Genomic DNA, 16,398 nt, shown 5'->3' with positions numbered 1-16,398 from the left:
TTTTTATTTTCCTTCCTTACTAACCATTGCATTGTTTCAAACTCCCGTCAGCCTGCTCCACTTTCATTTTGCCCTATATGAGTATGTTTAAATTTCTTAGGGTAATCTGTATACTTTCGAGTATTAACTACTACCCTTAATTCAGCGCTCTGATTTTCGCCTTATGGTTCGAAGTCTCGCATTACCGTTCTATTCCAGACATGATTTTGGATCGCTTTTAAGTTCCGATTCGGTCTATTGTGTCTCGGAAATGTTGTCCGCAAGTGCACAAAGGAAGCAGCCATACTGCAGCGCATTGACGGAGCCGCAAAGTGTACGCTCCACAGCGTTTTCAATTAGTTTCAGGGCTGTACGACGGCGGCGGACGCTATTCAGGGCCATTTTTGTCAGCTAGACACCCATTTGGCTCTGTCTGCTCACGAATAGCCGAGACTAAGTACATTACATTACTAGACTTGACTCACTGGTACCCGAACAAAGTCGGTTAGCTATCGGAACAGAATACATTTGGTGTTAACTACTAAAGTAAAGCATTTAGGAAATAAAAACACAATGAAATAGCGTTTTTCTTGCATTATAACGTCCGAATTGAGTCCTTTTCTCCTTCCCTACACGCAAAGTAAAAGCTTTTCTTCAGACGGGAAACTAGGCCGATCAATGCAAACTTTGTTTCTGGTTCCTCTGTTTAAATTGCGTTGTATTATAGACGACATGTTTGTTTCCGTGGGCACCGGCTGTTCCTCTTGGTGTGACCGAACAGAGTACAACAAAGGTGGCATTTGCCTGACGCCATTATATATGAATACCACGAATTAGGGATTACTCTAAAGAGCGCTCATCGTACGAGAGAAATTGATCGGCTCGAAATCAGGTTATTAGCGACCACCTATATTTTCTAAACACCACGTCGGAACCAGTTTGGAAATGTTTCACTTGCGCATGCAATCCATCGTCCGACACAACGAGGATATTGAAGTCGATCGTCATCGCCCCTAATCATTGCGCGTGAGTTCGTGTCGTCCTTTCTGAAAGCACGTTGCCTTTCGTAGCTTCGTGCGCTTTTGATGTGCAGTAAGGCTTCCCAGCCAGCCATTCGAGAAATATAAGAGGAAGTAGAACAATTTTTTGCAAAGTAGAAATACGAGGGTAAAACTGGGAGCGACAGCAAAGCTGAATGCTTCGTGAAAATATCGAATAAGACAAACACTGCCGATGCGCTACCGATTCCACTTCAAGGCGCGCGTATCCTATGGTAGCGCATTCGCGCAAAGGCGCTCGCTCGCTCGCTCGCTCGCTCGCTCACTCACTCACTCACTCACTCACTCACTCACTCACTCACTCACTCACTCACTCACTCACTCACTCACTCACTACTCACTCACTCACTCACTCACTCACTCACTCACTCACTCACTCACTCACTCACTCACTCACTCACTCACTCACTCACTCACTCACTCACTCACTCACTCACTCACTCACCTATCTTCGAATTGATTTATTTATTAGGTTAACAGAACAGTTGCAGAGGTTCACCATAATTAAAATGTTTGACACTGCTTGTTTTTGGTACTGCGAGCGTTTTGTTCCCCAGCGTACGATGCCTCCACTTCGTCGTGCCCTAAGGGAAAAAGCTGTTGCCAAGAAGCCTGGTTTTGTACAGAAAACTCGTATCTACACTGCAGAATTAAACTCTCAAGTTTAAATTACTCCCGTTCTTTTCTTTTTTTCGTCGTACATTTTCACTTACAGAACAGTACATGAGGGGGCTTTGATTTATTTCAGACTTGGCTTAAACATTATCATGCGTCTTCGTGTTTTTTGTCTTTTCTCATTGCTTCATTAATGCCACAGCAACCCTCTCGCTCTATCAGAAATAACGTTGTTATATTTTTTCCCGCCGTATTACGTCGTTCTGACGTTCACGCGTCATCGCTTTCTTTTTCTCTTCTTCACGCGAAATTTCGTATCAGAAAAAAAAAGACTTATCCGCAAGAAGACAATAAGTAATGCCAGGTTGACGTTTGAGATTCCGCCCCGCGTTACGAGCACATAATTGCTGAATTACAGCTGGACAGTTTTCTGCACAACGGAATTCGATTTCCCCGCGCGTGATGGCGCACAAGGTACGTACAATGTCCGCATTCATATACATATGTCTATATTATCGTATTCTGCCGTCATAAAAAAGAAGACGTGGCCCAAAATCCAGGCGGTCGCTCTGCGCTAATAAGACAGGAAATTAAGGCGGAACCATGTTTAGCCTGTGGAGGAGCGTGCAGCACTTGGAGACCTAGATCGGGCCGTCCCAGCTAATTAAGACTTTGCGATTGCCAGCCCTCGCCCGCATTTACGGAAATGTTCTCGCGCTGGAATAGTTAGCGTTAACGTGCGGTAGAAAATCGCGAATCGCCGGAGGCATATGAACAACCGCAAACAGCACTTGGATACAAAAGTGTTCGTGAGTTGTCTTCCGTATGGGATCCCCGTCCGATTGGTTGTACATTGTATACGTCGGGTACAGTCAATGAGCGAGTCACCCATCGCGGCCAACGAATGGTTATGGCTTTGCGCTGGTGAGCTTCAGAACGCGGGTTCGACCTCGACACCTTATGGTACATAAATATGGGTGCACGTTTAAAAAAATGAAGTAGACAAAGCTAATTCGGGTTTCTGCATTGCGGCGTTCCGCATAATCAGATCACGGTTTTAGCACGTAACACTTACAAGCTTTTTATTTTCTTTCTGTGAGAGATAGGCCGCCTACAGTGCATGGTTCGTTGTTCTTTGTTAGGCGCGATTGCTTTTTCGAATGTCATTTTTCATTACATACCCAAACACCATTTTTTTTTAAGTTTTTTTGTATACGCATAAGTGTCATTGTCAACAACGGGGCGTAAACTATTATAAAGGTTTTTTTTTTTCGTAACTGGTGTTGACCACTAAGCGATCGCCTTAACGGATATGTCCAATGCCATGTGTAGTAGGTGTGTGCTCCTAGAAAAAAAAAGAATGCGTAAGAACTGCAAACGGGAAGACACTAAATGTTGTACAAATCAGTGAAGGCTTCAGAATACAGTGCAGGAACTGTTTAATGTCGCGTTTCTCTGCATGAGCAACATTTTAGGGCACTGCTTCAAATGTGAACCGTCGCAACGCAGCCGAGCTTTTTCGCGAGCTGCAGCTTCCAGCCTGCACAGATTTACCGAAGCTAAGTCCAAACAGGCCCTTTTCCGCGCTGCTGACTTACTTCGCGTGTCCGGTCGCCGCGTGTGGAATTGTCCCCGGAAAACCGTAAAACGGGGGCAGGAACCGGTCATTTCCGCATGCGATGGCACCCGAAAGATGGGCAGTTCGGGATAAGCGCCGAAGCGAACTGCCGAGATTGCGTGCCTGTTTGCCTCGGCGCCTCGGTATTTTGGTTTGCTTTGCTTATATTTTACTGTTTCCAACGTTGACGTAACTTTCTTTGTGTATGTGTGTGTGTGTGTGTGTGTGTGTGTGTGTGTGTGTGTGTGTGTGTGTGTGTGTGTGTGTGTGTGTGTGTGTGTGTGTGTGTGTGTGTGTGTGTGTGTGTGTGTGTGTGTGTGTGTGTGTGTGTGTGTGTGTGTGTGTGTGTGCGTGTGTGTGTGTATGTGTGTGTGTGTGTGTGTCAAGTATCAAAAAATTGACCAGTGATGTCTCGACCTGAGAGGCTAATATCGAGCACATTGAGCATTCGCGCATAGGGTTTAAAAAACTGCATGAGCGTGGCCTAATATGCAGATGTAAATAATTATAATTTTTTCTGCAATAGGTGTTTGGTTACAGACACAGTTAACTCCTGTGGAGCACCTAGTTGTACCCCTGTATAAGCACACGAAATCAAAAGGTGATATGAGACCACGTTGACATCGACTTTATGCGCCATCGTAGATTTGAGCCTAATCTAAGGTGTTTGAGTAAGTTCTAGAATCCACTACTAGACTATTCACGTTGCGCAGGCAACCTGATCAGAATCGCGCAGAACATTCCAGAAGCTTCCGAAACATAAAGGCGCGGCTTTCGCCGAGCGATATCATTTGTAGTGGCTTTAGGAGGTGAATCTCGGCCACCATGAAAAAAATACAAGGCACCATTACGCGTGTCTGTACGCACCAAGAGCTCTCGTTGGTTACCATGAGTGTGTGTCGGTTTCTCTGTCGAGCAGTAAGCTCGACACGTAGCCAATTAACTACCAGGCTCTTGTCTCGTATTCAAACTCACTCTGTGTTTTTTCTTCTCTTTTTTCTTTGTTTGTTTTATTTCATTCAGGAGCCGTGCCGTCCGAGGGGAAGAGCACGACGCACCTGCTGTCGCTCACCGTCCTTCTGTTGCTGCTAAGGCAGGCCTCGTTAGCGTGTGCGTCCGGATTATCATCCAAATGTCGTGAGTATGCACACTTATTCGGCACAGATGTAGTTTTAATAACCGAGGTTCTCGAGAGAACGAGAATATGAGCGAAATTTAGCCGACGTGTGACGCGCGTTGGCCTCAAGAAAGGCGAAAGTCGACAGCCGTACCACTAACTTGCCTATATTTCTAACAGACTGTTCATTTATACATTTCCCATGGACGTAGGGATGACTACGGAGAAAGCGAAAGGGGGAGGGACATTGAGATTCCCGCGATAACGAAAAAAAAAATGAGTTGGAATAAAAGTAAATAAACCTTTAAAACTGTGGGCATTAAAGGTAATTTCTTTCTCCGTATGTTTTCGAAGTGTATGAGGTTTTTCTTTTCTTTTTTTTTCGTGCGCGTTAGTACATGTCACTGTGGAATACCGTATCGTTGCGGAAGTGATAATGAGCTTCGTGATATGTACAACCTTCAGTGGCGGCTCAGCTTCTATTTAGACTTCCTCTATCCAGGCCGTGCCTTCATACACGGGTATGATTCTCACTACGCCTCAGCTAAGTTTGACACGCACGCGAAACCATATTGGCACTGCGCGCTCCCTATTGTCGCATAAGAAAAGGAGCTACTAAGCTGAGTCAGTATTCATGGAAATGTCTTACGCCAGTATTGTACGTAAGAAAAAAACAATGCAGCCAATCATGATGATAGACATATTATCCAAAGCTTCTAGCCAATAAAAAAAAGCACTTACAAATAAAGAACCTTTGTAAATCCGGCTCGTGTTTAATGCAGCCAAAATTTGAAGTTAATCGGTCAAAAATGAAAGCCTGTTCTGAAGGCACTCAAACGAAGTCGAAGTTCAAAACCAAAAACATAGCAGATAAATTCATACTGAAAATTGGCAGCGCAAACTAACGGGACACAGAAGGGGAACACAAACAAGCGCAGATAAACGACGCGGTTCAAACGCAACGAAAATAACAAGCGAGAAACGCGGGAACAATGTGTATGAAAATTGGCGAGCGTACGTGCACAATAACATAAAGTAGCAGATGTAATTGGAAATACATAAATCACCGATGCAATTCTGCATAGACTACAACAATATTTCTGTACACAAACACTTTGGCACCCCGTGTAACCAGACAACGTGCAGTCGCCTGAGGCGGCGAAGGAATTCGCGACCTTGAACAGAGAAGAAGTCAGATTGTTCGCAGAATCGGGTCGCGGACGATTCAGCGCCCAAGGTTAACCGGGAGCTTAACCTAATTTCTCGTCATCGAAATGCAAATAACAAAGTTATTAAGATAACACTGGCGTGGGGGTTACAAATATACGTACGTGTACGTACGTGCGCGAACATTCCTGCATTATTTTGTACTTCTTATTCTGTTAGCGGCGAAGGCAATGCTTCTAGCACGCAGTGCTTCGCTAGGTGAAGGAATGCTTTCCCGTCGTGGCCCTCAGGGGGAAAAAAGGCAAGCGTTGGAGGAGCTGGAAAAATACGGCGCCGCGGAACGGTGTCGGAGAGTGTGGGTTCATTACGGAACACCCAATTCCAGCAGCAGAAGCTTTTAATTCGCCGGAGGCTAGCGGGTATAGATCGAACGAGTCGCCCTCGAGGCCGAAGTGGCGGCGACGATCGTTACAGTCGGGGTCTTGAGGAATGCGCGGAATTTAATTAGATATTCGACGGAACGCCGCCATCTTCGCCGACGAATGGATGCAGAGAAGAGGGCCGTAAGACAAGGACAGGGGGAAGAGGGAGGGGGGGGGGGGGGGGCGAAGGAGGCGTGCGCTTTATAACCACTGTCCTCTGCGGGTTATACGCCCCCTGGGCCACGGAGGACGTATAGGAGAGGAGAGGGGAAAGGGACGACAAGCTAGGGACTCCACGGGCGTGAAACCGTCGCACAACGAACACCCAGTTACTCCTCCGAACCCGCAAGTGGTGGGTAGTCCCCACGGAGGCTTGCTTTGGTCTAATACGCACTCGCGGCTCGTCGATGCGCGCGATTTATGGCGGCTCGTTAGTGCTAGCGTTAGTGTTAGCGTTTCGCGCTCTTCACTCGCACTGCGCGTTTCTTCCTCACATGGCCCGAGAACGCGAGCCTCAGCTATTAACGGGGAAAGGAGACTTATACGATAGTCGCGAGAAGTTATTGTAAAGGCGAGGATAAAGAAACCCGACAGGCCGCACATTTGTCAGGATTCTTATATGCGATGCAGTTCGATTCTTATAACTTCCTCGTACATGCATCTTGACGATAAAGGACACAGGACGTCGTGTGAGCCAACGACGGGAGGAAAGAATAAACCAATTCAGGAAAATTAGAGAGATAGAGAGATAGTTGAAAGAAAGAGGTAAAAAGGATAAGCAGGACAACTATTCGGTTTCCTACTCTACACATTGGGGTGGTGTGTGAGAAGGGACTGGAAACATGAAGGGAAAGGCGATACACTCTAGACGTGGTAACCGATGAACGTGATTTTTTGCACCGATAGCAAGGGTTACCAAGTTTAGAATGCACTCTAAACCAATGTAACCCTTACTATATAGGTGCACAAAATTACATTTATCCGTTACCACGTTTAGAATGTAGAGAGAGATTGATACAAATAACAGGCCCACAATCACTGCTGTTCAACGCACAGGATCACATTTGTCTATGCAGTCGCTTACGCGATAACGCTTTTGTAAGGCCTCTACTGCGACTTCTTCGGAGCTAAGACATTTTAATTGAGATAACGAATTTCTTAGTTACTGGTTACGGTATAAAAGTCATTTGGACCCATGTTCCACCAGACGGTGGAAACACTACAGCCAGTGGCGTGGGCCGAGAGAGTCCTAAAAAAAGGGTTGAGAACAGTGTATATGGCCCGTAGCATGGACAGCGTATGGTCCAATCTCTCAACTGGCAGCACATGTAAAATTGAACACGTAAGATATTCATTCGGAAAAGAATATCTGATGAATTTATCGGCTGCAACAAGTACGTCATGCGGTGCGCACGAGGTAGTACCTACAATGCCTTATCAAATAACAGCAAAAGCGCAGGAAGGACAGGACGCAAAAAAAAAAAAAAGTCAAGCGAAGCTTGCACTAAGCCGCACAAGGCTTGAAACATCGAAGCTGAACGATTCTGAGGACTAATCTGGTTTCTTCTAGGTTGTTTCTAGGCCTTAGCTAGATGACGCAGGTTGTTTCTAGGTTGCTTCTAGATCGTAGCTAGGCTTTAGCTAGGTGATGCTAGGTTGTTTCTACGTTGATTCTCAGCGCAGAGAGGTTCGAGTTAAACCACACACAGTCACATACACGACAAGGACGTCCAAACTCCAGAGACATAACCTCGCGCTGAAACCAAGCGTTCGCACCTCTCGTAGACCTACGGGCACGTCGTAGTTGGCGTAGGCCTTCCATCGCTTCGGGGTCTTCTTGCAGCCGCCGTTGCCTTTCCCGTTCCTTGGTATTCTCTCCTTGTACGTACTCGGGATCTTCGGCTCGCCGCCCTCGCTTCGCAGCCATTTGTTGTTGGGCTAACTGTTGCCTTCTCCATTTTAAAGACGATCGTCGTTCTTGGGGAACTTAAACGCAGAAATTTTGGTCTGTCTTTCCGCTTGTCGGCACGTCACCCGAGTCAGCCACGCGGCCAAAGTTGAACCACTTGCTTACCGCCCACCCATCCTGAACTGGTACGGCTGTTCATACTTGTGAACGTTGCCGGTCAAAAAGTAAATATTACGCATATCTGAGGCGCAACATCATTAGGTAATTATTAGGTGGTGTGTTCCTTTAATAGAAAATACATAGATACGCAATTTTAAAGACCCTAGTTTCTTAAGCTGCGCTGAAAATGCGACTTCGCTGAAACTTGTCTTCCTCCGTGCCCTTTGCACAAGCTCATGTTGTGTTTCGGTTTCGGTTCAGTATTGCATTGTACGAATGACAGGGGGCGCCGCTCTGGCGTTCTTGTTTTACCCAGGCGACGTGTAAATAAGAGAGTTTGTGGAGAGTACTCGTTGAGTGCGGACGTTTCTTCTCCTTCGGCGCGTCGCCCCAAACAGCGTGTTCGGGATGGCCGGCGTCCCCACCGGTCGCGTTGGTCACCGCCGGTCTTCGCCTGCCGCTGCGCCGGGACTACCAGCCCGCAACACAGCACTCATGTTTCCCGACGTATTGCCAGATGGCGTACATATCTCACGCAGCGCCTCTTCTATCGTCTTTAGACGACATTTGCAGCGAAGCACGCAGATACGCGGCCAATTTTTTTAGTGGAAGTTGTGTGTAGTGGGATTTACCGCTTTTCTGTGGCACATACCCGTTTATGATGATGATAGTTTTGTGATAGGGCGCACAGTGGCACACGCCCGTTTGATGAAGGTAGTTTTCTTCTTCATTTCTAGTGGACCAGTGGTGAGTAGTGGGATTTACCCAGTTTCTGTGGCGCATAACCGTTTATGATGACGATAGTGCTTTGGTACGGGGCGAACAAGGAACGATTCCCTGAATAGCTTCGCTGTTTAATAAAGGACAGTTCTGTCCTGTCCTGCCTCTTTTTGCGCTCTTACTCCTATAAACTAGTGAAAATATTCTAGCTTAAATCGCCGTATCGAGCCATGAACTTTGTGTGGAACTCTTTTATATCTCTGATGAAGAATGGGCAAGTTCAGCATTGATCCACGTGGAATCATACGGGTCCTTCAGTCACATGGAGTGCATTAACAATCAGCGTCGTCAGAAAATCTCTCGGTCACCACGAAATATATTGTTCTTTTGTTATACCGAACAATATTACTCGTAAGGACGTCTATCCTATGCCTCGGACCAGCACCTCCACCACTTATGAGACGACGTCCGGTACGGTAATCGAAAGGTTATATTTCAATGTAATCGCGGCGTGAGGCCAAAGCGGCGCAGCGCGTGTGACAAACGAAGATGATGATTACAGTGGTTTCTATACAGCTGAAGATGAACTACACAGTCAGCGTTCACAATACATCTTTTGCAAGCCTAAGATCAGTGACGGTTGAGTATTGAAAAACTGCTCGGATAAACATTGTTTTCATGAAACCCCGACCGGGTCCTTCATGGAAATACCAAATTCTTGTATTTTGGATTAGCTTTTACGGAAGGCCGTCACAATTGCGATTAGGCCCTTTTTGACAGAAACAAGAAATTTTCAGACTTTCTGAGATCTGCATTTTCACAAACGCAAAAGCGATTTTCAAGTTGTGAAACAGCGTTGCTTCAAAAAAAAAAAAAAAGAGAGAATGAAACTCTTATTATTGTGGCAATGGGCGAAATTGAAAGTATATTGCTTTACTCGATTCGTATGTAGCAACACGGGCGGCGCAGAATGAGGCAAGATTCGTGATCGCAGCGGACAATGAAAATCCATTGCTCAGAAAAAAAAAAAAGCAAGATATGACGGAAGTACGAGCGGCTACAACATGGTATATCTTTGTATTTCACGACTCGGATCAATATCCCATTTAATTTAAAAAACATGTGCCCCATCTCATTTCAATAGCTCTCGCTTTCACTTCCTTTCCGCTCTTGCCGTTAATTTCGTTAGCATATCGCGAAACATGCCTTTTGTCATTATTTGCAGCCTGACTCAGTGTTACGAACGCGGTGCGCGTTTGGGGCATTTCGTGCCAGCCCAACTCTAGTTTCTTCTGTGCGCCGCATTAGTTAGATACGGTCAGAGGTCTTGGTCAGCTTAATTTATTAACCACGACAACACACCGGACGGCATATTTTCGAGTTATCGGGAGATTTTGGCTCTTCCTGTGAGCGCGCATCGCTCCCGTTTGCTTGCTTTCACCCTCGCCCTCCTTTATTTGTAGGAACTTCTGGCCATTTCTTTTCATTAGTGTTCAAGATATTTGGCACTTTTGCTTAGCTCCGGCTACTCCTTTTCCCATATGATAGTACACGGTAAAGTTACAGCAACGAAAAGAAAAGAAAATGCGTAAAAGATTACCTAGGCAGAGTTCATATATATAGTTCATTTACATAAAAAGGGGAAACACACACAAACACACACACACACACACACACACGCACACACAAGATACAGTCTCGTCACATAACAGTATAGTTCACATAAAATGTAATCACACGAACGCTGCGTATGCTGTAAATAACACGAAACGTCCAGTTACATAGCAGTACTGAAATTCGCAAATTCCAGTCATGTGGATACAAAATGAGTTTGCACATGAAGCGACACATGCAGGTCAAAATGTATGAATGAAATCAGCTTTTGAAAGTTTTTCTGAATAATTTCCAAGTACGTCACTTCTTTCTAGGAACTTTTCGACTGCCAATAGTGCACGTTTTTGTAAGGTGTGTGTTGGCCATGGACCTTGGACCCACGGCGGCAGTTATCATTTTCGAAGCCGATATCACGACAGGTCAAAACGAGGGAGAGCCTGAAAGCAAGCGGAGGCGATGCGCACTCAGAGGAACAGCTAAACCCTGCCCCGATAACTCGAAAATACGTCACGATCGGCGCAACTGTACAACCGTACAGTGCGCTTGGCCACGCGCTGCCGCGATGTAGCTCATACTGAGCGCGACAGTACAGCCTGAATCACACTCGTATACAGCTATCGGGCACGTGGCTGTGGACGCTGTCGCCGTCTGCAGCTGCTACCTCACATTAGCTATTAGCTTCCATTCATGCTTGAATTATAGCACAAGGACCTAGCAGGCGTTATGACTAGGTGTGGCGTCATTACGGCGTCGGTCTCTGCATATTTATGCAAAAAAGAAGGCGCCTGAACTGGCCCAGTGGCCGCTCTGTAGAGACAAGTGTGATTCAGTCTGTACGTGAACGACGGTTTTGTTAGCAGACAGGCTGACGTCAGAAGCTTGTCTTGTTCACCACTTGAGCAAATGTTTAGTTTGCATGCAGTATGACTAGACGAACTTGCCTAGCGTACAGCCAGCTGACTCCCAAATCCACTTGTGTCGCCTTCGTCCATAAGCCTTCGACAACCGTCGCAAAATGAAAAGTTTCGGCGTGTATTACGAGAAGTGTTTCGAGAAAAATATGGATTTGCCAACGCTCGACTTACGAAGCCTCTTCGTGAACTCAGAAGTGGTTCAAATGACTCAGACACATCGCCCGGCTCTTTTCACGCCCACCAAAATCCGCACCGCATTCGTTTATGAAGAAACGGTATATACACAGCGAGAACGGAATTTTCTTTGGGATTTTTCAATGTTGTTTTCCAAACCAACATTTGCAACGCGCACTGTAGCGTGTCATCTTCGAGGAGCTATATCAAGATTCTCCACCGAAAGGCTAGAGTGAAGCGCTGCAAGCTCAGGGTTCTTCCATACGTTTGGAGAAAGCAAGCGCGCCGGAGTGTTGCCGAGTACGGTGCATTACCACTTCGCACAAGTTTCTTCCAGTATATTCGAGTGGCAACGCCTAGACGCTTATATATAGCCATTTCCGAAGACAGTTAGAAGGGCTGCGCTCTTGCACGTTCCCTAAGGTAGTTGTAAGGGCGTTATTTGAAACATTTATTAAGCAACAAATGTACGCAAAAGTCTAGAGATTCGAGATTCAATTTCAAAGCGCTGTTTGAGGCGTTACGAAACCGCAAATAGCGGCTGCGCGTTGGATATTGCTTCTTTTACCTTGAAGAATACCAGTTGGTCAATATAAGTCGGAGTACTGTGATGCAGTGCTCCTTATAATACACGATAAAATCAAATAATATATCGCTGTTTATGCAATTGCATATTGCGGCAGGCGCTTATGACAGTGTTCTTTTTCGTCACTGCAGCCAAGTCATGGATTTCAGTTCGCTACACAGCTATTAGATTCCGCTTTCATTGCGAGCATTCTGCCTCGCGATTCGCGCAATTTACTTTAGTGCATCTCGGTATGTCAATTTAGTGAGCGCGCCCCCGGTTTTATTACACGGCTGAATATGAAAAGTTAATATTGAAATTACCATGTTAACGCGCTCAATGACCTCACAAGACCTAACGCTTCCATTATTGCGGTTCTGATGTATACAACAAAGTATGCTGCTGAAATGACTTCTGCGCTAAACAAGTTGCAATGTGAAAAAACCGCCTTTGAAGACGACTAACACCGCCTAGAGAGAGAGATACAAGAAGAGAGGAATGTTAACCGAAATCACATCTATAATTTTCCACCCTACACTAGGGGGAAGTCGATGAGGAAAGAAAGATGAAAAGAAAAACAGGCGTGAACAATAAAAAAAAATACAATGAAAAAAAGAGGAAGGTGAGGAGCATTATATTCGTCAAACAGGCCACTACTCCGCCAAAAATTTTAATAAAGCCTTGCTAGGATTCCCGTCCACCGCGGTGGTCTAGTGGATATGGTGCTCGACTGCTGACGCCAAGGTCGCGGGGTCGAATCCCGGCTGCGGCGGCCGCATTTCGATGGCAGCGAAATGCTAGAGATCCATGTACTTATATATATATATATATATATATATATATATATATATATATATATATATATATATATATATATATATATAGATACCCGTTAAATAACACCAGACGGTTAAAACTTCAGGAGCCCTCCGCTACGGCGTTCCTCATAATCATGTCGGGGTTTTGGGACGTTAAACCCCAACAATTATTACTGATAGACTTCTGCTGAGACGACATTTGTGTCGGCATTCTAAGATTGTCTGTTCAGACACGGGGCGACACAGCCGCTAGCGACAGCCTGGCGCGCTGTGGCGAGTGCAGTAGCAAATAGCATGTTGGATCATTTCCCCGCTGTCGCAGTGAGCGCCGCTGATTGGGCTGTCTAAGCTAATTAGAGTGGCTTTCGGAAAGAAACGTCAATGGCAATACAGCATGTATTAAAATATGCGGCGCACGGAGCGCACCGTTCGGTGGCGCTTCTCTGTTATTTAAGCTTCGCCGCATTACATTCCTGGAAGGCAGGAAAGCAGACACGCGCAAAGGATGAGAGATTGGTTCACTGAGCGCGCGATCGCTTCAGCAGCGTTCTTTTGCCTCTGGTTAGTCCATTGCAGTAGACGCACAAGAGAGTTGCGCCATGCCAGTCATGACATCGCGTTCTTCTCTTCGCCTAGTTATTTTCGAACGACGCCGAGGAATGGCGACATTTTTTTTACGCTTTGGCTTTATTCTGTTACGCCTACGTATTTCTCCTTATTACCCTTATTGACTTTTGAAGTAACATGGGTGGCCGTGCATATGCCCACGGAAATCTTGATGAAATATTACTTAAAATCTTTTTTTTCTCGTTCCTTTGACCGGCACCTGTGCTTCCGAATACTGTACACGCCGGCGAAATTTTCGGAGAAAAATGACTCCGCAATGTACAACATTAGTTTACATGTGTATTTGTCAGAAATATAAGAAAATAATATTATCTGAAGTTTTACGTGCCAAAAGAATGATATGATTATGAGGCACGCCATAGTGGAGAGCTTCGGAATTAGAACAAAGACGACCAACTGCGACTTCTGCAGTCGTGGAGAACAAGGCCCGACGACGGAAACACCGCCCAAATGAACAACCGGTTTATTTGGAAAGCAATGTCATACATCGAAACGCGCAAAGCCTTGCGCCGCGCAGCCCTTCTGAAGTTCATTTTTTCCGAAGCAGTGCTTCACTTAAACGCAGGACGAGAAAAAAGGAGCGGCCGTCTTTCGTTTTACAGTAACGCGCTGTTTCATCAAAATGAGCTTCAACCAACTCGCCCAACTTACCATCTTACTTATGAGGCTGCGCGCATGCGCCAGCATTCTAAAGCATTTTGGCTACACGCGAACGCGCATAACAGCTTTACAACGCCGTCACAATGTGGCACGCACGTCTACAATGCAACAACAGTCACCGATGTCGGCGAAGGCAATTGCTGTCGATTTACCGTGCAAGCGCACGCACTTATTTCTACATCGTTTCTAGGTAGCGCTGCCAAGGAAATAAAATGTTTACTGAATGGCCCACGTTTCTTCTTTATTTTTCCTGTCCCCCAATGTCTGCAAGCATTTTACTCGCACCAGCCGCAGCGCATAGATATCGATTTCTTTGCATCGCAACGCAGCAATTCACAGCTCCAGACGGAAGTGTGGACGTCTGTGCCCCGTGGTAATAGTAACGTTGCAAATTGCGAGTTTTTCGGACGCAAGCGCTCTTTCTTTTAGATGTCTTCCAGCACTCAGTCTAAAACGTGGACCTGCTGAAGCCACAACAGTTAGTCACGAAAGCCAAGTGGCAGCCTGTGCCATGAAGAAGTGTCTCTGCTTCTCTCTCTCTTGTTTTTTATGGTAGCACAGAACAACGTTTGCAGTTTGTTCTCAAGTAACGGAGCACTTTGTTGTCGGGTAACGGCACAGTTCCTCTCGCTAGGTTTATCTCCGGGCAAAATAACAAATGTGCGAACAACGAAAGAACGGAAGCACGAAAAGCATGAGCGTAAGGGTGTGTGAAGAGGAGGGTAAATTTAACGTTCGTCCTCTCGCGCGAGGCGACGAAAGTGAGGAAATTTACGAGGCGTGTAGGAGTGCCCTCCGAGCATGGTACAATTGCCTGTCCAATCACGTCCGCCATCTCGCCTGAGATGGATCCTTAAACAGAAAGAAAAAAAGAGTAATCGAACGTACACACACGCTTGCCTGCCTGCGTTGCTATGCTGCTGTGCTTTCTTCTTGCGCGAACGAACTGTAGTGGCAACGGGTGCAGCACTTCGAATGATTGTTTACTTCATCCGTTTTCCGTCCTCCTGTTTACTCCCATCCTGGCGTTATTTGTACACGTATAACTGGCAGCGCCGGCCGTGTATCACTTGTTTATCACGTCACACTTCTCAGATATGAGCCCTGGCACGTCTGCACTTACCACCAGCCTCATCGTGTAGGCTTCATTGGGCACATTTCTGAGGCTTTCTCGGGCGCTTTGAAATAGGACAATTTTTTTCCCCGAGATTAAGGAAAGCAAGCGAGAGGCCCGCGTTGTCGTGACGTGACTCAGCAACGAACTTTCTCTGTGCATCTTGTTCCTCTATAGTTGTCATAAAGATGGAACTACAAAGCAAGACCGCATGACAGGAACAGCACTGGCACAGCGTTCTCAAAAGGTATCGCCAACATCGCTCTGCTGTATGAACTTACTAACCGTGCAGTTGGCTTTATTTATCGTTAACTGTGTTTTATTGCGATAGCAATATGGACAGTCTCGACGGGTTTTTGCCGCCACCGTCGCCGTCATGCCCTTCCGGTATGAAGTCCAAATTGATAAGATCCCCCCGTGCATTGTATGTTGTACTGCGGGTAAGAGCGCTCGTGCGGTGGAGATGAACGCGGCCGAAGCAGAGTTCAAACAAGCCGGCCCATCGCTCGGAGGGTGCATGCGATAACATCACCCCGCTCAGGGGAGGTCTGCCGTCGAAGCAGACAGGAAACGCCCGGCCTTCTTTACCGAGCCTTAAAAGATGCGAGAGGGGGGGGGGGGGGGGGGCTGTCGCGTCGCGCGAGGAGCAACTTTGAACTCTGAATCTAAGGGCGCGGTCGCGATCGCAGGCGCGCGCGCTATCTCAAAAGCCATCACAACGGGCGGCTCGTATACCGTTCTACGTGCTGCGCTCTCACCGCGAAGTGACTATGCGGAGAGCATCTCTCCCTGAGCGGCCGTATTCTCTTACATCAGCGTTTTGTAGTTACGCGAGATCGGATACAAAACAGTTAGCTGCCAGCCTCACTTCGTGTAACACTAGAATTTGTTGCTATCGCATTCATTGCTTCGTCCTTGCGGTGAAACTGTGACTTTTTTCATAGTTGGGTGTATATAAGTCGTAAAGCAGGCTCCACCTCTTTGTTCAGGTAATCGTTATGCATCTGAATTTGCAAAAAGAAAAAAATAAATAGAAAACACACAGTTGTGGGGGTTCAGCGTCCCAAAATTACGATATGATTACTAAAGACGGCGTATTGGAGTGTTCCGGAAATTTCGTTGGCAAAAAAAAGGGGTGAAAATTACAA

The 16,398-nt window shown here is 46.3% G+C and overlaps 1 protein-coding gene across 2 annotated transcripts in view; it reads left to right on the top strand.

The window, feature by feature from the left end:
* Positions 1-16,398, top strand: part of LOC119385985 (hemicentin-2) — a 398,197-nt gene that overhangs the window by 336,253 nt on the left and 45,546 nt on the right. For both annotated transcript variants that reach the window (XM_049413520.1, XM_037653341.2), the window contains exon 11: positions 4,294-4,407. In XM_049413520.1, the coding sequence (XP_049269477.1) occupies positions 4,294-4,407 (114 nt within the window). The remainder of the gene's footprint in view (positions 1-4,293; positions 4,408-16,398) is intronic.

This window comes from Rhipicephalus sanguineus, chromosome 3, assembly GCF_013339695.2.
Source record: "Rhipicephalus sanguineus isolate Rsan-2018 chromosome 3, BIME_Rsan_1.4, whole genome shotgun sequence".
Taxonomy (NCBI): domain Eukaryota; kingdom Metazoa; phylum Arthropoda; class Arachnida; order Ixodida; family Ixodidae; genus Rhipicephalus; species Rhipicephalus sanguineus.
Note: the sequence above shows the minus strand (reverse complement) of the source record. Positions and strands in the feature narration are given on the sequence as shown.